A 22558-nucleotide genomic window follows, 5' to 3' on the forward strand; every position below is an offset into this window, starting at 1 on the left:
TAAATGTGGATCTTAATTCCTCTTCCTCTACTACTCCTCATACTAGTGGCTTTTATTACAAAACTCTACAATGGTAGAATATTTATATCTGGTCCCTCCAGCACAGTTTGTGTATAGGGGAAAACATGGCAGCAACTTTGTCTATTACATAATAAAATCTCTTAAAATGCTTTTAATCTGTTTAATTACATCATCTGATGGGTGCCAGTAAGAAATTAACAGACGCACAAGTGAAAAGTGAAAATGAAATTTTATTTCACCGTCTTTTCATGACCGTACACACTTGGGACATATGTGTTCTTAAGACCACTCAGTAGTGGTTCCAGTCCATTCTGATGCTTGAGCAGTAGGGGCAGCAGACCAGTCATCAGTACTAGCTGGCTGTGAACTCCAGTCTTCAGCTAATGACAATAACACTGGTTAGTTTATTTTTTTTAAAAAAGCTACCAAGAACATCTAAAGTGGATTTACCAGTAAAGACAGGGCATATTCATAGCTGAGCAAATTTAAAATGTGTAATTAAAAATGTAGCAATGTACAGCCAATAAACACTGGCATTAAAAGCTATATACCAGAGTGTTCTATTATGGGGCCATAATGTTGGCAAATTATGGGACTGTTGTCTTTACAATGAAAGACGCCAGATTATATACAAAGGGTGCAGTAATGTTCACTGCACTTGGATACATCACAAATTAAGTTAATCTATGACCAAAGTGAATATCCATTCACAACCCCAAAAGCAGAGATAAGAAGTCTGCATTAAATGTAAATCAAGTTTACCTGCAGGTTTTGCTGCTGGAATTTCTGGACGTTCTGTAATAGATAAAATGTATTAGGCTCACATCTACTAAAGTATGTTTGTTTTTTACTATTGCAAATGTATTTACTCAGTAACTGTCCAAAAATTAACAGAATTATGGATAACTTATGTGAAAATAGTTTCAATAAGAAAAAAAAAAAAAAAAAAAAGTTTGCTGAAGACAATCCAGTAGTAGTTTTTACAAAACATTTACGGCTATACCAACCTAGGAAATCTGGCTTGAGGGCTCAAATGCTATTTATTCTACTGTACAGAATTGCTTCAATGCTAATTTTAGTATGAAAATTTCTTGAAAGTAGTAATATCTTACCAGCTGGAAACTGCTGGATGGGAACAGATGGGACCTGTACACCTTCAGACCAGTCAGCAACCTCAGCCTGAGGGAACTCTGCCACAGGTGCAGTCCATTCTCCTTGGTATTCTTCTTTGGTGGTAGCCTTCTCTGCAGCTGCCTGTTCCTCCTTCTCAATCTAGGGGTTGGAAAGAGGAAGGGAGAATCTTATACTACCAGCTAGTCATTAATAAGGCAAATTTATCATTAAGGACTAGAAATCAGGACTAGGGGACAAACTTACTAACCCTCTAAAGTTATTTTATGAAGTATCCTAACTCATGTGAATAAAACCCTGATGCAAAACAGCTAATGAGTTTAATGGTGCAAATAAACTTGGGAGGAGTAACATCTGCCAGTTTCTGCAAAGAGAAGAGAAACAGCACAAGCAGGGGGTACCTGTAGCGAGCGCTTCCTGCTTCGTTCTGCCGCTAATTCCCTGGACAGTCGCATGCGCAGTAGAGTGAAAAGCCAACTTTATAGTTTACGTTCAGCTTTTTCACTCTACTGTACTGCACATGCGTGCGCAAGCCAGAAGGAAGCGCTGCAGGTACCCCGGGCTGGTGCTGGTTTCTCCTAACAGGGGCACCAGCCCAGGCTAAAAGGTAGGCGATTTAAGTCACTTGGGGGTGCCTAACATTTTGGCACCCCCAAGTGACTTAGCCTTTCCTTCTCCTTTCAGTCAATGAATGCATTAGAAGCCATCAATTCCTAAAGATGTTTGTGATAAAACATCAGTTTTACCTGCAGTTGAAACCAATATACAAAACCACTTACTTCTTCTGGATCACGGTAGAAGTACAGATCGGGCATGACCTCCCAGGGGTGCTCACGAGAGATTGTGCCTCTCATGCGCAGAACCTCACGAGCCAACATCCACCACATAAGACCAACAGAATGAGCACCCTAAGTTTAAAAATAAATAAATATATGGTGCTCAGTCGAGCTGGTTATAAGTAAGTTGCTTTTTAGCTCACATTTGTACCAAGCTCCAGAATAATGCCATTACATGGAACAGCAGACACTTGCCAAACTTAAGTCATTCAGAAGATGTAACCATAAAAACAAGAGCCTGCAAACTGACTAAATCTTTAAAAAAGTCAACCCAAAAAATTATTTTGCCTAATAACACAATTCTAAACAACTTTGCAAGATACATTTTTAATGTTTAATGTAAATAACAATTTAATAAGTTATTTGTATATTTGCTATTAAAAGCAACATTTGTCTGTCCTTTTCTATTCTCTACCCTGGTGGCTCTGACTTTTGAAATAATGTAAAACAAGGCAGCAGATTGACAGACCCATCTCACAGGGGGTTGGTCCCCCCTGCCAGGTAAGTGATTACAATCACTGGGGGGGGAGCCCAATATTTTGGCACCCCCAGTGATTGTAACTTTCCTTTTAAGTGCTCAGTGTGTAAGCATATAACAGAGAAACATAAAAAGTTGGTCCCCTAACACTTGTCAGAATACCTAAATGCATAAAAAGGAATTCTGATAATGTACTTTTGACATACCTCCATATTTTACTTACAACTGCTCTGAAAATTAGAAGATAAAGGTAATAGAAAGTTGCACTGTAAATAGCTGTGGCAGGAATTACTTACAACCAGTCACTGGAGCTTTAAAGCACCTTGTGGCATTAGCGAAAAGTCTGCCATGTTACTGTAGCACACATCCTACACTCAGAGTTCATTGGCCGAGAAGGCCTCAGCTCTAAGTTCTAACTGTGTGCAAAGCGAAAACAGGTATCTACACGAGTTATAGAATACTTCTAAAATTGTAGCGGGCCAGTCATACTGTATTGTGGCCAGAAGAGAAATTTATACCATACAAAATTCAGTGGTACACCGGGAAGCTTGGGTGCTATAGCAATTCTTTAGAGGGACAAACCTGTGTTGCAGGTCTCCAACTGAACAAGCTTGATGTAGAGTAGACAATGAACACTTTAAAACAATTTTTAATTTTGCCCTGCAGCCTCCTCCTACTTCTGAATTTAATGTTATCTAGTTTGTTTGAACTAAAAAAAATAGGAATGGACTGAGTATATAGAAATAAATCTAGCAGCAGAATGATTTGATTGTCATCATTAACAAGTAGAACTATGGTGCCAGCTTTGTAGTTCTGGGGTCCCAAAGCACAAATCAAAAATCAGTCTGAATGTGCTTTCCAACTAGAGACAGGCAGACCAAAATCATTTTGTTGAATATGTTTAACTATGTTAAATATAACAATTATAAATGTAGCATAACAAGCAACTGGAATCTTTAATGTAATAAACTGGATTCTAGAAATAAATTCCCTTTTAAAAAAAAAGGGGAAATATTTGCCCACTGCAATAAATGTTTTAGTCTTGATATTTGCAACTTTATAATGCTAATGAGATTTAAAAAGCAAGAGTTACATGTCTAATGCAGAAGTGTTTCCAGACACTTACCTGCAAAAATGCTCGTTAATAAGTCTGTTTTAAAATGTAAATCTAGATAAGTAACTTGCTAAGCAAACAATTTACCAAAATGCTCAAGAGCATTCTGAGCAATTTCACACATGTTTTAGTTAAAGGAAAAAATCTAGTGCTGTTTAACACTGGAGAAATCTCATTTAAAGTGATGTTGCTTTTAGGTTTACTCACCTTGTTATTACATGGGATAGCAATATCCACATAGCGCAGTGGTGAATCTGTATTACACAAGGCAATGGTGGGAATGTTGACATATGAAGCCTCAGTAAGGGGTTGGTGATCTGCCCGGGGATCTGTCACCACTAGCAACCGAGGTTCCCGAAAAGCAGCCTGGATCTGGTTGGTGAAGGTACCAGGGGTGAAGCGACCAGCAATAGGCGTAGCACCACTGGCAGAAGCAAACTTCAGTACAGCACGCTATGGAGAAAAGACAGTTAGTATTCACAGCCTAGTTTTACCTGGAAGTAAACTGTAGCAGAGATCACTATCAAACGCCGATCATTGAGCCAAGGACTCTGACGGTGTTAGCGAAAATCTTGCCACAATAATGCTATGGCACACTTCCGACACTCAAGAGTTCATTAGCCAGCATGGCTTCATCTGAGCTTTAACAGTGTGCAATAAAGGAATTAAGAGTAGTGCATACACCACTGTACAAAACACTAAAGGGGGAGAATGCTTAACACTGACAGTGCAGCTGTATTTTCAATTAGAGGACAATTCAAAATATAAATTTGCATAACTTGTAAATTGTAGAACAGTACAAGATTAATTCTGATATATATGACAAAACAGCTACTAAGCAAGTAATTTTCTAACTATACAAGCAGCACCAATGCAAAGAACTGCATACCTGGCCAGTGTTCCTTGAAGAAATGACACACACATCAGCAGGATTCTCAATAGCTACAATGGCACGTGCTGCAAGCAAAAGCTTTTCCCAGGTGCGTTTCAGGTTAATTATGTAGATTCCTAAGGTATAAAAACCAATTTCAAAATGCATACTCTGGGCAGCCAACAGATGGTATACAGCAGTGCTGTCCAACTGGCGGCCCGCGACCCCCCTCTGTGTGGCCCCCCACCTGTCTGGCTGCTTTGATGGCTTACTCCTGTGTAAGCTTTAAATGGTATCAGTACTGTGATTAACTGCCCCCCCTGCATGGTTCTCACCTCAGATTCAGGCTGTAATCAGGCTGTATTGTTTAAATATGTAATCCCCTGTGTTTTTCACACCTTTTAATACCTGCATTGTTCAACCCCTGCAGTGTTCACACCTCAGGCTCAGGCTGTAATCACCCCCATTGTTCCCCTGTTCACACCTCAGGAGCAGTAGAAACCCACAAATAAACCCTGCACACTACAAAAAGAACATATACTGAGGTGGTACTGCAATTAAAACGTTTTTAATATAGTTATTGTGCAGACTGTAGGAGTAGTGCCAGCATTGTGTCACTGTAGGCTGCCTGTGTGTGCCATATACACAGGCAGCATAGGGCAAGCAGAGTATGGCACACACAGGCAGGGTAGGGAAGGCAGAGTATGGCACACACAGGCAGAGTAGGGCAGGCAGAGTATGGCACACACAGGCCAAGTTTGGCACAAACTAGCCAAGAATGGCACACACAATGAAAGTATGGCACACGCAGGCAGGGTAGGGAAGGCAGAGTATGGCACACAGGCAGGGTAGGGCAGGCAGAGTATGGCACACACAGGCCAAGTTTGGCACAAACCAGCCAAGAATGGCACACACAGTGAAAGTATGGCACACGCAGGCAGGGTAGGGCAGGCAGAGTATGGCACACAGGCAGGGTAGGGAAGGCAGTATGGCACACAAAAAAGGCAGGGTAGGGAAGGCAGAGTATGGCACACAGGCATGGTAGGGAAGGCAGAGTGTGGCAGGTTTTTGCTGTACTACAACCATTAATATGGGTATGGTCATGTGATAACATGGGTGTGGTTTCAAGTGGGTGCGGTTTTAAAAAGGGGAGTGGTCAAAACTGGCTTCCATTATCGGCCCTCCTCCATGTAGGTCGGAAAAATTCCGGCCCTCGGTACAACAGAAGTTGGACAGCACTGGTATACAGGATGTACCAAGTTCATTATAAAGAGAAAAAGCCTAAATTCTAATATGCAAATGCAACAATATTTTCTTCCCCTAGCGCCACATACTACATTCCCTCAAAGCAGAGGTTCCCAAAACCATAAGGCACCCAAGTCACAATCATCCAGGATGAGACTAAGGTCTATTAAACTATGTAAACTCAATAAGCAAATATGTATTATAGTAAGTGCAAAAGTATGAGCAAGGTATTGCTTCCCATTGTGGCAGAGACTACTATCAAACCCCGATCATTGAGCGTGATGCTCTGACGGTGTTAGCGAAAGACCTGCCATGTTATTTTAGCACACTTCCGACACTTGAGAGTTCACTGGCTGGACAGCCTCAGCTCCAAGCTTTAACAGTGTGCTGTGATTATAGAAATAAGGCTGTGTACAGTATCCTTCCTAGGCTAACCTAAAAGCTGAGTATTGTAAACAAGCAGCAAATCATTCTCTGATCACACAACTGTAATAACACTCTGTATCCATCAGTCTTAACTTGCATTGGCATGAGCTGCATTTTCTTGTGTTACACCTAACAATTCAAGGACTAGTTTATTTTATAGTTTACTGCATCAGTGGGTATAGATCCTAGAAATTAATTTAAGCAAGTCAAATATAGCATATACTCACCATCACTCTTCCTTTTATAGATATACTGCTCCATCTGGAAGTCAAGATTGGTGCCCCCCAAGTGGGTCCCTGCTGCCAGGAACTTGAGGACATCTTCCTCCTTCATCTGCAGGACATCAAGACCTCCGGACATTGTGAGTTACCCCTTTAAAGCTACGATGGGGAACCTATAACAAAAGGCAAAAAACCCAAGCTTGTATTAAGACCAGCAGATCTACAGGATTCCAATGTAAAAGGAACCAATTAAAACTAATTAACATGCAATATTTTTAAGGCATTTGTATAGTTGTGAAACTAGTGTCTAGTTTATGTTCTCTGCACTTGTGGCCTGAAAATGCAGAAGCCAGCTGATTAACAGACTTACAATAAATTACATTACAACTGATTACATTCGAACAATTCCAATCATGTCATCTGGCCATTCTTCCAATATATATAATACAGGCAATAAAATGCTTCTTGCTAACAGTAAGAGGTCAAGAGTATTAAAAGCAGGATGGAGCCGAAGGGGTGTAATTGAAATAGAGAAAATCTAAGTCAGCCAACTGCAATAACATAACTCCAAGGTATGAGGATACATTATAGGATTCAAAAGATTAGTTTCTGGGGGTAAAGAAAAGCCTGTTTGGTCAGTGCATAGTGGGTCCCTGTCCTGGTCGTTCAGCAGTTGGGGACTGTCAGTAGATTACAAGCTGCTGTGTAAACCTGCAAAACCCATCTCTTATAACAACAAGTTGAAGATATTTAAACCATAACCTCTGTTGGGCAGAGCAGACTTCACCTCCTGTACTGGCAAGTATTTCTATGCAACCTAAGGGGTATATTTATCATGCTGTGGAAAAAGTAGAGTAAAACCACCAGCGATGTCGCTCATAACAGCCAATCAGATGCTTTGGTTTTCTGTTAAAATCTAATTGGTTGCCCTGGGCAACATCACCGGTAATGCTTCACTCCACTTTTACATAGCATGATAAATATACCCCTAAGTGTATGGTTGCACATTCCCTCCAATTGAAATACACTGCAGACTATGCAAGTATTTTATTAACGCACAATAAAACCAATACTACTTGCACATATAACATATCTGGCATAAACTTAATAAAAAGCCAATTGTTAATATGATGTACTAAGGCAAGTCCCGTCAGGTTCTGGCCCAAACTGCCAGTCTGAGTTCTGACAAATGCCAGAAGGGCTGCTGTAAGGTGCCATAGTCACTGCTTACTGGGCTGGTGGGGAACAGTTTGGGCCTCTGGGTACTTGAAATGGCAGGATCTCCTATTTTGAATCACAGGGCGGGCCTGGTCGGGTCACATATAGTACAGCCATCAGGCAATAGAAAACGTTTAACCAAATAGAACTTCAAGACTTGTACAACATTCTAACGACTAAACTACTGTTTATAGGACCCTTCTTTCATTGTGTAACTTAAGGCGGTCACTACCACAGCAACAAGGCGAGCCCAAGCACATGTACGTCTGTCCAGACTACGCAAACACAGGCGCCGAGGCCTCGCAACTTTAACGCTGTAAACCGGCCCATAAACACTTTCGGACAATGTTACGCTCATTTCTACTGCCAGAACTACACAAAATAATCTGTACGATCAACCGCTATATATGCCACTCACGGGAGACAAAGCCGTGTGGAGATCCTCCTGCTATAGCTGGAGTAAAAGAGAACGTATCGGCGCTCGTGACGTCATTAAATAGTTCTGAGCCGACAAATCACACACTACTTTGCTAGCTTTGAGACAGCAGTCGTCCAATTACATGGCGGTATATTCAGAGTGCTGGGAAAGGAAGTTCCGGGGTGAGTCGGCCACATTGGTACTCCGCCTGTGAAGCCTTAGTAGTCAGGCACATAGGTGTAGTTCTGGTGGTGTATAGGCGCGGATAGTACATGGTCTCAACTGAAGGAGCTTTATTTATTTTAGTGTTCTCGCTGGCTAATAACGCTCTTAATAAACATACTCAAACAGCTGAGGTAACTATAATTGTCAATGAAACAGGCAAGGATCTTCGCACATGGAGTTATAAACAGGCGTTATATAAAATGTTAGTGTTTGAGGGTGTTTTTCTGTAACAACACAAATAGGTAGGATTGCCACTTTTTTGTATTAAGCATAATTTATACAGAAGTTGAACAATCTATTGCTAGATACTGCCATATAATGTAACTAATAACAGAAATAGCGCTTCCATAATTTACTAGTCTTGCTTGCACAGAGGCTATGGGCACACTGCGTCACTCCCATAGCTGGGTTACATTGCAATTTATAAGTTGTTACCTGTTGCTAGTCAGGGACTAGTTTGTTGTTTTATAGCATGATATTTACTGGTGACCAAATGTAATACTATTTACATATGTGGATGCTGGTTTTGTTGCACAGACCTTGATATCCAAAATGTCATAACCACAAGTTCCCTTTAAAACTTTCAGCACTGGGTATTGTTTGTTGCTGCCTGTCAGATTTATAGATGCAGCATATGTCATGTAACTGGTTTATAGAAACCAGCCACCAAGCTGAGACCAAGCAACAAATATTTAAGCCGAGGTTTAAAAGACCATGCTTTATAGAAGCATAATGATTCTGTAAACAATATGTTTGATGTATACACCCTTTCACTGTACAGTGCTACATAATATGTTGGTACTAATAATATAAAAATATTCTCCCTCTGTAATGGGCCCAGTCTTTTTCTCTCGTTTTTAGGAAAAATAATAAGCACCGCAAAGCTCTTGCCTGTTATAAACTGGGATAACTTTTTTGTTTATAGCTTATCCAGAGCTGGTGGGTCAGTTTTACTGTTTGTAGATGGGATCTGTCATTGTCATTTCATAAAATGGCTTATTTTTAAAAATATGTACTAACTTGTTGAAAGCAAATTTCAAACTTAATTGCTTGTTGGTTGATACTAGCAACTGAACTTGTGCAGCTTAGCCTCCATGTTGTAAATCAGCCCCAAACATAAGTACAGAGTGAAAAGTGACAGAACTTTCTGAACCACAATAATCTGTACCCCTAAAGGCAGCCATACATGAATCATCCAGGTACTCTTATCTGCCTGGTTAGCCCATGGGCCAAACAGATGGACGAGTGACACATTATGGCTGCCTACCCATTTGATTGTAAAGACAGCACAAATATGAAAGTAAAGAAAAGCTGTAGCTCCTCATCTACCTGTACACCATGAACTGATGTGGCTGACAAAGTACCTTAGAAATGCTCTACTAGTATACAAAGTACATGGATGACCCAATTAAGTATCTATCAGATGTATCAAACTGATTTAATAGTTTGTGATACTATCTGCCTCTAGAAACTGCATGTCATTTGGACTGTAAAGCATTTGTTTGATGGACATTAACCATTAAAGATCAGTGCTGATGATCATGAAATGCATATCTCAATATAATTTTCTCATCAAACCATCAACTTTCACCAGCAGAGACAGCAGCCTTTGTTGCGGACTAGTGCACTGCTTTGTGGCCAAAATCCAACTTCAGCACAGGTCAGATGACTAATGGCCAGCAGTGCTCTTGGCCACAACAGTTTTTGCACTGCTGACAGTTCTCTTTGTTAAGCAATACATTCATTCATGATAGTTCCCCAATCACTACTAACTATACACACACACACTACAGAAAGGCTTGGACACCAGTGAATCAGAATTTTTATTGTGAATAAATGCAAAACCATGCACTTAGGCCACAGTAACAAACTGGCTTATTGTAGAATACATGGAATGTAGGCAAACCAGACAATAGTGTGGGATTTAATAACAGTAGTTAACAAACTTGACTACCAGCAGCACTGAGTGCAAGGCAGATGGTGAGGAGGCAGTTTTGGGAAACCTCTATTGAATTAACTATCTTGATTGCAGTGCTCTAGTTAAGCTTTTACAATGCAGGTTTGCTGCACGTTTTTAAAATTGTGTTGATTTGCATATGCAAATTAGTTTGTTTTGGGATTTGTCTACATCTTTTGTGGTGGATTCTATACATGGCTGAAATGATCAGTACTGGTATTACTGGCAACAAAATCTGCATGAGTGAAGCTTCTGTATTTTACAATAAATACACTGAAGAAATTCTATAAAAATATATTCACATTTTTCTTCTTATGGAGTGGCATGCCTGAGCAATGGCAAGTCTTCATCTTAGTGTTACCTGGTTTAAAGCAAAACTTAAACCACCACTGATGATAGCATAAATACCAGATATATACCTTGTAGTTACATATTGTGCCAGTAGTGGCATTAAATCTTATCAGTTGGTTTCCAGTATAAATAAGACTGTTGCATTTTTACAATTTTATACAAGGTATAAGCTGCCCTCATATCCTTAACTGGTGCAAGAAAACAAGAGAGAACTAAAATAGCAACCCTGCTTTTCATTTAGGTCTCCAAAATGATCACATTAATATTTGATAACATACTTTTTTGAGGCATTAATTTTCAACAAATATGCCCTTGATAATTATATTTAAATAAAGTTTGTATGTAGAACATTTGTAAAAAATAGGATCCTTTGCTTTATATTTCCAAGTTAATCCATCCAAATACAGATTTATTCAATGTCAAGGCATTTGTATCTTCATTGCTCGAGGTCTCTGTTTGCAAAAGTGAATCAGCTTCTATCTGCAAGCATATTCCTGAACCAAGAGATCACTGGTCAAAGTGCCAGTGGCTCCTGGGTCATACACAGGCTCTCTCAAATAAAATTGCACAGTTTAAGACTTTAATCCCATTTTCTCCATCATCTGTTCATAAACTGTCCAAGCCATGGCTGCCATAAGAGTCCGTCTTAGAGCACGGGGGAGGCCCCCTCGGAAAAATCCAGTTAGGCCATGGTTCTGTGAAAGAAAAAAAACAAATAAAGCTACTTTGCCTTATACACATTGTCAGGGTGGGAATTAGGGGTAGGCTGAAGAGGCATGTGCCTAGGTTGCAATGGTGGCACTAGGAACGTATCTCTCCTTTCACTTACCCCTAGTCCAGGCCCTTGTCCTCCCACCATCCACATCTCCTTTACCTCCCTTCTCCCTGTCGTCAACACAGCCACATGCGTGCAAACTTGGCCCAGCACTGCACATTGTGTATCTCACTAAGGGCAAGGGCACATATATCTGCTACTGTCAGCCCTGCGTTTTTCTCTCAGCCTGGCTTAAAAATGCAGGGCTGAGAGAAGCAGATACAGTGGCTTGCAAAAGTATTCGGCCCCCTTGAACTTTTCCACATTTTGTCACATTACAGCCACAAACATGAAACAATTTTATTGGAATTCTATGTGAAAGACCAATACGAAGTGGTGTACACATGAGAAGTGGAACGAAAATCATACATGATTCCAAACATTTTTTACAAATAAATAACTGCAAAGTGAGGTGTGCGTAATTATTCAGCCCCCTGAGTCAATACTTTGTACAACCACCTTTTGCTGCAATTACAGCTGCCAGTCTTTTAGGGTATGTCTCTACCAGCTTTGCACATCTAGAGACTGAAATCCTTGCCCATTCTTCTTTGCAAAACAGCTCCAGCTCAGTCAGATTAGATGGACAGCGTTTGTGAACAGCAGCAACAGATTCTCGATTGGATTTAGATCTGGACTTTGACTGGGCCATTCTAACTCATGGATATGTTTTGTTTTAAACCATTCCATTGTTGCCCTGGCTTTATGTTTAGGGTCGTTGTCCTGCTGGAAAGTGAACCTCCGCCCCAGTCTCAAGTCTTTTGCAGACTCCAAGAGGTTTTCTTGTATTTGGCTCCATTCATCTTTCCATCAACTCTGACCAGCTTCCCTGTCCCTGCTGAAGAGAAGCACCCCCAGAGCATGATGCTGCCACCACCATATTTGACAGTGGGGATGGTGTGTTCAGAGTGATGTGCAGTGTTAGTTTTCCGCCACACATAGCGTTTTGCATTTTGGCCAAAAAGTTCCATTTTGGTCTCATCTGACCAGAGCACCTTCTTCCACATGTTTGCTGTGTTCCCCCCATGGCTTGTGGCAAACTGCAAACGGGACTTCTTATGGTTTTCTGTTAACAATGGCTTTCTTCTTGCCACTCTTCCATAAAGGCCAACTTTGTGCAGTGCACGACTAATAGTTGTCCTATGGACAGATTCCCCCACCTGAGCTGTAGATCTCTGCAGCTCGTCCAGAGTCACCATGGGCCTCTTGGCTGCATTTCTGATCAGCGCTCTCCTTGTTCGGCCTGTGAGTTTAGGTGGACGGCCTTGTCTTGGTAGGTTTACAGTTGTGCCATACTCCTTCCATTTCTGAATGATCGCTTGAACAGTGCTCCGTGGGATGTTCAAGGCTTTGGAAATCTTTTTGTAGCCTAAGCCTGCTTTAAATTTCTCAATAACTTTATCCCTGACCTGTCTGGTGTGTTCTTTGGACTTCATGGTGTTGTTGCTCCCAATATTCTCTTAGACAACCTCTGAGGCCGTCACAGAGCAGCTGTATTTGTACTGACATTAGATTACTCACAGGTGCACTCTATTTAGTCATTAGCACTCATCAGGCAATGTCTATGGGCAACTGACTGCACTCAGACCAAAGGGGGCTGAATAATTACGCACACCCCACTTTGCAGTTATTTATTTGTAAAAAATGTTTGGAATCATGTATGATTTTCGTTCCACTTCTCACGTGTACACCACTTTGTATTGGTCTTTCACATGGAATTCCAATAAAATTGATTCATGTTTGTGGCTGTAATGTGACAAAATGTGGAAAAGTTCAAGGGGGCCGAATACTTTTGCAAGCCACTGTATACACACTGTGTGCCCTTACCATAACTCATGCAGGGTTTTGTGCCGACAAAGCTTGGAAATTTCCATAAATTTTACCAAATGGGAAAATTTCAGTAGCTTTTATATGTCAGAATTTTTCTTTGCAACAAAAACCTTTTGGGAAAAATTACAGAAACTGACAAGCATTTTCTGCGCAAAACCCAGCGTGAGTTAGTAAACTTAAGCTTGAGCAATCATAAATTTGCTCCTTTGTGTCACAATGAACCTGAATTATGAATTATTTCCAACAGATATTAGCAGTTAACAACTTATGCTTGTTGTTAATTATAATATATATGATACAGGCAGGAGATCTCTAATGCAGAAACCTACTAATTACAGGAAGGCCGTACCACAGTGTCCATTTTAAGCTAAGAATAATTGTAATTTCTAAAAACTATTCTATCTTATACTTGAGGGAAATTTAGCTCCATGAATTTATAATGGTGGCAAATCAGTCATATTGGGTTTATATAATGTTTAAATGTATTTTAGCAGAGTAAGGTATTGTGATCCAAATTACAGAAAACCCTAAGTCCCAAGCATTCATTTATTTATTATTTACAGGGTGATTCATATTGGCTTTCTAATGAATTAGTTGCTCAAATATATTCCCAGAACTGAATTTACATTTATTGTTTATATGTAGGTTCCTTAGGTTCCAGAAATAAAATCTGCTACATACCTGGGTGATTGTAGCACAGCTACCAATAAAGATTTACAAACAGGATACTAAGAAGCCACGGTGGCTGTTTTTTCCATTTTTGTACTGCTGGCCTGTATTATGCAATATAAGCTGACATAGGCAATGCTGCTTTTCAAAGAACATAGTCTGCTGTCTCATTATGGCCGCTTATCAGCAGCTCGAGTTGTGCCAGTGTCATTTAATGGGCGTGCCAGAAAAGTGCCTTAGATATGGAAGAAAGTGAGAAGGGCTTGTAGATTCAAGGGCTCAGTAAGGCACACATATAAATTAAGTACTTAAAGTGACACCAGCAACCAAAGAACAGATTTGTTGCAGGGCCAGATTTGAATCTTTCTGCTTGGCTATTCTCTCACTGCGACATGTGAACAAAATCTGTCCAGGAATCAGAAAAGTGTTTAATATAACTGACCAGAGAGCTGCAGAATAAAATAATTTGATTAAAAATCAATAAAAATTTAAGAATGAAGACCAACTGCAGGAGACATTGGGACATTGGGACTCATTTATAAACACTGGGTAAATCTGCACCTGGGAGTAACCCATAGCAACTAATCAGTGATTAGTAATTATCTGACTGGTTGTCAGGCCCTGTGTGACTACAGGGTTTTGATTGGCTATCCCTCTACTACTGTACTTTTGGCAGCGACCATTGTAACACGCCCACCCCTCATCTCTCATTTGTTTACATGTCAAAATGAGAGAGTAGCCAAGCAGAAACAATCTGGCCCTGCAACAAATCTGTTCTTTGCTGGTGTTACTTTAAGTACTTCATTTATATGTGTGCAGTGCTGAGCCCTTGGAGCTATACACTTTCTTCCATATCTAAGGCATTTTTTCTGGCATGCCAATCAAATGACACTGGCATAACCAGTGCTGCTAATAAGTGGCCAAGAGACATACCAATTTGGTTTCCCTTTAACAAATAAGACCCCCACACTGATGAGCAATTGACATCTGATATGTGACCAGGCTGTACCCTGAAAACTTACCTGGTAGATGTTAAGCGCAACCTGTCCTGTCCAATGGCATTTTTCATGGGAGAGCTGTATGTGAGTCTTTATGACATCTGCAGGTTGAGTGGCCACAGATGCCAGGATACCAGCTACAATACCACAGCCGAAGTTTAAAACAGGACTAAACAATGGATCAATTTGATCTAAATAAGAGAAGAAACATCATTTACTTTCAGGGACCTTACTAGAGTCTGTTCAACCTGTCCAAAATAAGAAGAAAATAATGTTCTCTATGTATACTGTTGGAAGGCTTAGTTGCTTTTCACTTTAAAGAAACAGCAGCAAGCTGTAGGGCTTTAGGGCAGTGCCACAGGGTTTTGTCAAGCACAAGATTTCCAAAATGTATAACACTTGTGGGTCATTATCTTTCAGAAATGCTCACTGACGTGCAGGCAGCGAAATGCTAGGAATAAACCCTTGGGCATTACCCTTAAATAAACAGCCGCTGGCTTACATGTCCCCAAACTACTGGGTCCTTTGAGTCTAGAGACACCTTAAAATTGAGTAGGAGGAGAATAACTAACACAACAAAGCCTTAAATAAAAAAATTTAAAAAAAGTTTTAGAGTATTACTGCTGAGTTTGCAATACACAGTGCAACATGAAGAGCTGATACGGACTCACCTTGTGGCACAAGCTTTTTGGCCCTAGTATAAAACATTAAGTAGATCCCGGAAAAGGGAGCGTCTCGCATGAGAGTGGCAGTAAGCCCACTGAAAAGACCTCGTGGACCCTCAGTTTTGTAGATATTCTTCAATGCACCATACACACTTTTGTATCCATATTTGCCGCTCTGTAAATAAGTCCAGCAGTAATAGTTTGATGTAATTGTAAATAATTTAATTTGCAATTTAAAAGACAACATCAGTACCTACAGTGTTTAACTAGCCTGCCATGAGAACTCTTTCTGTCCAGGTGTCACGTGGATTAGCCTGGTTGGCCTCCAATTCCTACTTGCACAATATCCATGATCAACACACAATCTGACTACAGGAATTTAAACTGCTGCCCAAGCACTGTGTGGTGAATCTGAGGGAAAACTGCAGGTATTGCTCAAACGAGTTTATGAGCAGAGGCTGGCCTATCACAACTATGTCTCATTTAGACAGCACAGTTCACTATAGAAGTGCTGTCCAGCTGGTGGCCCATGGGGCCACATACAGCCCGGGTCACCTCCTTTTCTGGTCCCCCTTCTGTCTGGCTGCTGTGACTTTGTGAAGGCTTTAAATAGTATCGATACTGAGATTAACTGGTACCTGCATTGTTTACACCTCAGATTTAGGTTGTAAGCCCCTGTATTGTTCACACCCGTAAGTGTGGTGTAAGGGAATGGTCAACACTGGCTTCCATTATTGGCCCTTCACCGTGCAGGTCTGAAAAATTCCGGCCCTTGGTACCACAGAAGTTTAACAGCACTGCACCCAAAAAGGCCACCCAAAAAGATTGGACACTGCGCCAACAATTAGATTATGAGGAGGCCTTTGCAGAAAGAAGACCACATGCATGGCCTGAGAGGGCTCTTGGCAAAGGAACTGTTGAGGCAACTCAACTCATATTTAGCTGAGTGCAACCAGATTTTGGTTAGAAAGGCCCCATACACGATAGGCAAAGTTGCAAGATAATATTGGCCTGTGTATGACCAGTTTTATTTTTTGATCCCATTTAAAACACATGTATATACTTGCCCCTTTAAAACAGTGACCCCACACTTGTTAAGATGAACTCTCAGCTAACTTTCTAAATCCATATAAGTCACAGTTGGGATTTGCAGTCACTTTACCTCATAGCGAGTCTTCACAACTGTAAAGGGCAACATGCACACAGCAGCCACTGTCCTGGACCCTGCTCCCAGCATAACAGACTCCAAAGGCTTGGGGTCCCTCTCTGAGAAAAAGTGGTGCTTTAGTGTATAGAGGGTGCTAAAGTACAGTCCAACTCCAGGGATACAGCGCAGGAAGGACTGTGGTAGACAAACAAAAGGGACACACTTAAGAATCACTGAGACAACAATGTCAAAATTGGAAATGAAGGGTGACTCCCCATCAGAAGGGAAAGGGTTGGAAATGCATAAATAAGGCATGTACAACCTGCAGCTTTTCACTTGTTGGCTGAGTGACAGCTGGAGTGCTGCAGGTAGAACATCCATGATATATATATATCCATCCTTGATAAAGGTCCTAATGAGGACCGAAACGTTGGTTTTTAAACAATGAGTTTTCAATAAAAATTTTTTTTGAATTTTAAGGGTGTGCCGGCCATGGATTATTTCATGCTAAATACTCAGATTTTGGCTGTGCACCCCACAGAATACTAAAAGCCTTGGAGTGCAGACACCATCAGGACTGATATATATATATATATATATATATATATATATATATATATATATATATATATATATATAAAATCAAAAATAGTGACAGCACTCACAGGAATTTCTCACAAAAATGTAGTAAAGTAAAAAATGAAGTTTATTGGGTCCGATGTTTCAGTTCCCGACTGGAACTTTCATCGGGAACTGACCCAATTAACTTCATTTTCCAGAAGTGAACACAAACCAACATTTGCATTATTCAAACAATCCACCCAAAGTATTCATGATGTCCCCTTTTATTTCTCTCTAACACTGAACAATGTACAATGCTTTCAAGGTGTGTGTAGTGCATCCTACTTACAGGGGAAACGCCCCTCCATAGTCCTAAAATATTCTCATTCCGTATAACCTTTATGAAAAGGTTTAGCATTCGAGGACGGCTCCTGCAGTGATAAAAACATTAGTAAGTCCATTTAGTGGTCAAACATTATTCCCATCATGCCCCATGTGGCAACATATAAAATGGGTCTACTGACAGTGTCCACTAAATTCATTAGGCATTGTTTAATTAAAGGAAAAGGAAGGGTACAAACTAAGTAAGCTTTATCAGAAAGGTCTATGAAAATACAGCCAAAAAAACCTACAGATCTGCTGTTCTGAGTACTCAGTGAAAAGAAACACCATATTTCTTACCTTCTATTCTGTACACATCTTCTGTATCAGACTTCCTGCTCTCATATATATTCTTCAGGGCACAGCACGAGCTTTCTCAGTTTGCTCCTCTCTCCCCCTCCCCCTTCCCTCTCTGCTGTAATCTGAGTTAAGAGCTGTTCCCTGCCTGCACACTGTTGCCTGAAAGTGAAGTCAGACCAAGCTAAAATGGCAGCTGCTATCTTAAACAGAGGGAGCTTCTATGGCTGTTTCTGCAGAATAAATATAGTCTTCTAGCTTGCACTATTGTGACTAATCTATTGGCAGTAAACTACCCAAAAGAAGGAAAGCTACTGAGGCAATGCCCCACGGGGAGATTAGTCACTCACAATAAATCTCTGGTACCACAGGCAACTAATCTCCCCAAAAAGCCTTTCCAATAAATAAAGGGAATTGCTAATGGAAAGGCCTGTGCATCAGTTCAGTTTTCCAAAGTCATGCAAAGTTGCCTGCAGGAGGAGATTTTGGAAAGCAAAGCAATGTATAGGCCTTTCCACTGGCGATTCCCATTCCCATTTTTCTGGGAAAATTAGTCGCCTGCTGTGGCAGAAATTTATCATGGATCTGCAGGAAAGGCAGGTACTGCTCCTATTTACTTCATTTGTTGATGCACCATGGATCCATATACAAAGTGCTCCAGCAGAGATATATTTAGGAAAAAATTAAATGTTTTAATTAAATGTTTAAATTAAAATTGTGTTTGATTCGGTATATATATATATATATACCGAATCAAACACAACCAGCACCAAGGGTCTTGTGGTTCAAATAAATATTAGTGTATTATAATTGCATGTACAACCGACGTTTCCGTCCCTTTTGGGACCCTTTTCAAGGTACATTTACATACAACAACTCTGTTTAAATAGCCTCCTCCATGAATCCAGGGAGTACCAGTGACATCATATGCACATTAACCCCTAGTGACCATTAACCCCAACATCATATGAATAATACTTCCCTAACACAAAAAAGTGCATTAATTGTTCACATTAAATAAATTGCGTATTTGGTATCCCAACATAGTTCAAAGTGCAACAATGTTAAAAATATTGCCATTTCTGTGGATAGTTTAAAAGTGCAACATTGTAAAAAATCTTCCATCTCTGTGAGTGATCTAAAGTGCAATTTTGTTAAAACAATTGAATTTAAAAACAAATTATAACCATACATTATATATTATGACAAACATGCGAGGGTTCATATAATTAACCCATAAGTTCCCAAGTATCCAACATTTTTTTACTTTGGATATCATATAATACATTACACTACTGATATATATACTTGGGTCAACATTATATGATACCAATATACATCTTTATAGGCATCACTTTTCTGTCAGAAAACAGTTCAATTGCAGCGTGGTGTTAAGTCCCCTTTGGCTGCAATTGAACTGTTTTCTGACAGAAAAGTGATGCCTATAAGGATGTATATTGGTATCATATAATGTTGACCCAAGTATATATATCAGTAGTGTAATGTATTATATGATATACAAAGTAAAAAAAATGTTGGATACTTGGGAACTTATGGGTTAACATTATATGAAACCTTGGATTTTTGACATAAGAGATATTAGGGCAGATTCACTAAAGTGAGTTATTTATAGCATGCGTTAAAATTTTTATTGCGTCTAATTTTTCACATATTAACGCGCAATTCACTAAAAGCATACTTGCGTTAATTTACGCATGATACTGCTTGCGTTATTTTAGTCGCAAAGACTATTTTCGTGCGGTATTTGACGGAACAAGCGCTAATCAACGCATCGCATATAAATAGTTGCCGCGTGCAAAAAAACACACGCCATGTTAGCCATACATGCCAATACTTACGGAAAATTACTGTACTGAAAATGACCATTTCCCTGCAAACTGGCGGCTACATCACTCTAAGGCCAACACAGACTTGAATAAATCCCACTGCAAAGTTATTATATTGTGTTGCCAAAAGCTCATTAACTGTACTTTTCTATAATTACCGCCTGCCTCAAGTAGGTGTTAATTTTCGCATAGATGAATGCATTATTTAGCATGTCTAAGTGTTTGTGAATCATGGGTTGGTGTTATTTCTGTGCGCAAATTAACGCATGCAGTAGCACGAAATTTACCGCATGCGATGTGCGACTTAACGCACGCGGTAATACTATAGTGAATTGCACGTTAATTTTCACGTCTATTTTAACGCAAAAAAGCGTGCGATGAAAATTAACGCACTTTAGTGAATCAGCCCTATTGTATGGTTACAATTTGTTTTTAAATTTAATTGTTTTAACAAAATTGCACTTTAGATCACTCACAGAGATGGAGGATTTTTTACATTGTTGCACTTTTAAACTATCCACAGAAATGGCAATATTTTTAACATTGTTGCACTTTGAACTATGTTGGGATACCAAATACGCAATTTATTTAATGTGAACAATTAATGCACTTTTTTTGTATTAGGGAAGTATTGATTATTCATGCTTATATGATGTCGGTGGGTTAATGGTCACTAGGGGTTAATGTGCATATGATGTCACTGGTACGCCCTAGATTCATGGAGGAGGCTATTTAAACAGAGTTGTTGTTGGAAAAAGGTCCCAAAAGGGAGCGAAACGTCGGTTGTACATGCAATTATAATACACTAATATTTATTTGAACCACAAGACCCTTGGTGCTGGTTGTGTTTGATTCGGTATCTATATGGTATTCCGTGCACAGGGGCAGCTACATGGTAGCAATCATTGGAGTGTGCTGCTGCTGCTGCCGTGTGGACCACACATGAAAAGTATTTTATTAACCTTTCTAGTGTAGAAATGCATTTTAGATTATTTATGGGGATCTTTGGATCTATACTAAACAGCAAGAGGGCCCATTTCTGGGTCATGACACAAAGGTTAAAGGGGTAGTTAACCTTTAAATTAACTTTAAGTATGATGTGGTAGTGATATTCTGAGACAATATGGTCTTCGTTTTTTAGTTTTTTGTTTGTGATTTTTGAAATATTGAACTTCATGTTCACAAGCTTTCCCGTTTGGAGTTTTAGCATATATGTGGCATATATACTAGGGTTCAGAAATAGGAAGGATCCTAGGAGACAGAATAGGCAGAAATAGTTAAAGGAGAGGCCTTATGGAACGATAAGTAATAAAACGTAACAATAAAATTGCAGCCTCACTGAACAACAGTGTTTTAGCACAAGAAGTCACAAAAGTGTCAAAACTTTAAAAAACGAAGACCAATTGAAAAGTTGCTAAAAACACTTTATAAGATACTAAAGTTAACTTTAAGGTGACCTACCCAATGTAATCTATCAGCCCCAGCAACTACATTTCTAATTTGTAGATGAATAGGTGCAATAAGAGTTGGTACCCGGCAGCGCTGGCAGAGAGCTGGTGAGCCTGAAGTCGAGTCTTGACCAGATCCAGCGGCTGGAACAGCAGAGTAGAACAAGTGCCGCTCAGAGAACCGCACACAAAGGCCTTAAACACCGGGTGCATTTGGGAAAAGCAGTTCCCAGACATGAGTGGCTCCCCCGCCATTACAAGCGCGTCAGACATCCCGGCCGGTTACACTGTGACATCCCTTGTATTTGCCGGTGAACTGTCAGCCAGCAAACTCGGGAACCCGGGGCATTGCAGTTCAGACCGCATCACTGTCCGTGCTACAGTAGCCAATCAGAATGTGGGCCAGAATGCATTGTCTAATCAAAGGTTCTTATTATGGAAAGCCAATCGCAAAGAGCTAGTGGTGGGAGGGGCCCAATCAACAGCCTTGACGTAGCGACAGGGGGCGTGTCATTCAGTCGGAAATCTTGTTTACTGGTAGATGGGCAGAATTAAGGAACACTTGTTTCTGAGTGGTCAGCAGGGGTGTCTTTCCGGAAAGATATGTGTAACTTCCTTATGCGACTTCGGCATGCCCCGCCCCTTGGCGGTAGTGCGGAGGAGTAGCTGTAGGTGCCTTTTGCGGCTACGGACGAAATCATGAAGTTGCACTTTGACGCATGCTGTAAATGGCATTCCTGCAATGGCCAACCGCTGTTAAACCGCCATGGTACAGGGGAAAGCATAGGAAATGTTGTTCTGTGGCAAGGAAAGCACAGAGCGTGAAGGGTTCCGTCATGTCGCTAAGCAACCATTACTAGTAAGAATAGCCAAAGGTAACAGCAGCGTTAGGGTGCGCTTGCTGATAGGTGCAATAGGAGTTGGTACAGGGCAGCGAGCTGGTGAGCCTGAAGTCGAGTCTTAACCACATCCAGCGGCTGGAACAGCAGAGTAGAACCAGAGCTGCTCAGAGAACCGCACACAAAGGCTTTAACCCTTTTACTGCCAGCCATTTTGGTCAAAGCGGAACTTGTATTGCCAGACAGTTTTTGAACATTTTGCACTGTTTCACTTTAGGGGCCTTTCCTCGGGGGGACTTTTAGTTTACCAAGGAAAACAATATATCGTTTTTTTCAGAACAACCTAAGCTTTCAAAATATGGTAGAATTTTTGTGTAATTCCAATTCTGTAACAAGATATAGGCTTCTAAATGTCTAAAAATGCAAAAAAAATCAAATTTTCCATAATATAATCACACATACTAGAAACAAAAATTATTTTATGCACGAATATACAACTGATTTGGAAAGTCCCATGTCTCCTGAACGTGCCAATACCAAATATATATAGTTT

At 40.3% G+C, this 22558-nt stretch overlaps 2 protein-coding genes and 3 non-coding genes across 5 annotated transcripts; all 5 read right to left on the reverse strand.

The window, feature by feature from the left end:
* Positions 1-233: 233 nt before the first annotated feature.
* On the reverse strand, positions 234-8000 carry rpsa (ribosomal protein SA). Its single transcript, NM_203737.1, is given in 8 exon segments — positions 234-401; positions 784-816; positions 1134-1293; positions 1932-2060; positions 3788-4033; positions 4470-4588; positions 6350-6516; positions 7980-8000. Coding segments are annotated over 7 exon segments (921 nt in total). The 5' UTR covers positions 6483-6516; positions 7980-8000; the 3' UTR covers positions 234-300.
* On the reverse strand, positions 2741-2893 carry LOC116410632. The gene has a single exon (XR_004222547.1). It is a non-coding gene; the product is annotated as a small nucleolar RNA SNORA62/SNORA6 family (small nucleolar RNA).
* Positions 4084-4238, reverse strand: LOC116410631. Its single transcript, XR_004222546.1, has one exon. It is a non-coding gene; the product is annotated as a small nucleolar RNA SNORA62/SNORA6 family (small nucleolar RNA).
* On the reverse strand, positions 5935-6087 carry LOC116410630. Its single transcript, XR_004222545.1, has one exon. It is a non-coding gene; the product is annotated as a small nucleolar RNA SNORA62/SNORA6 family (small nucleolar RNA).
* A 2008-nt stretch (positions 8001-10008) lies between the features above and the next one.
* Positions 10009-21517, reverse strand: slc25a38 (solute carrier family 25 member 38). Its single transcript, NM_001004921.1, has 6 exons — positions 21252-21517; positions 17543-17624; positions 16648-16827; positions 15492-15660; positions 14845-15011; positions 10009-11207 (listed from the first exon to the last, which is right to left on the reverse strand). Exons 1-6 carry the CDS (start codon positions 21437-21439, stop codon positions 11085-11087), a joined length of 909 nt encoding a protein of 302 aa, NP_001004921.1. The 5' UTR covers positions 21440-21517; the 3' UTR covers positions 10009-11084.
* Between the last annotated feature and the right edge of the window lie 1041 nt (positions 21518-22558).

Source organism: Xenopus tropicalis, chromosome 4, assembly GCF_000004195.4.
Source record: "Xenopus tropicalis strain Nigerian chromosome 4, UCB_Xtro_10.0, whole genome shotgun sequence".
NCBI lineage: Eukaryota > Metazoa > Chordata > Amphibia > Anura > Pipidae > Xenopus > Xenopus tropicalis.

Bases quoted from the DNA above. Each gene is read 5' to 3' on its own strand.
- slc25a38 (NM_001004921.1), bottom strand. From the start codon at position 21,439: ATGTCTGACGCGCTTGTAATGGCGGGGGAGCCACTCATGTCTGGGAAC. The intron at 17,625-21,251 runs GTACCAACTCTT...TTATCACTGCAG, and splicing joins CTCTCTGCCAGCGCTGCCGG to GAGCCGTCCTCGAATGCTAA. The intron at 11,208-14,844 runs GTAAGTTTTCAG...TTTCTTTCACAG, and splicing joins TTGCGCTTAACATCTACCAG to AACCATGGCCTAACTGGATT.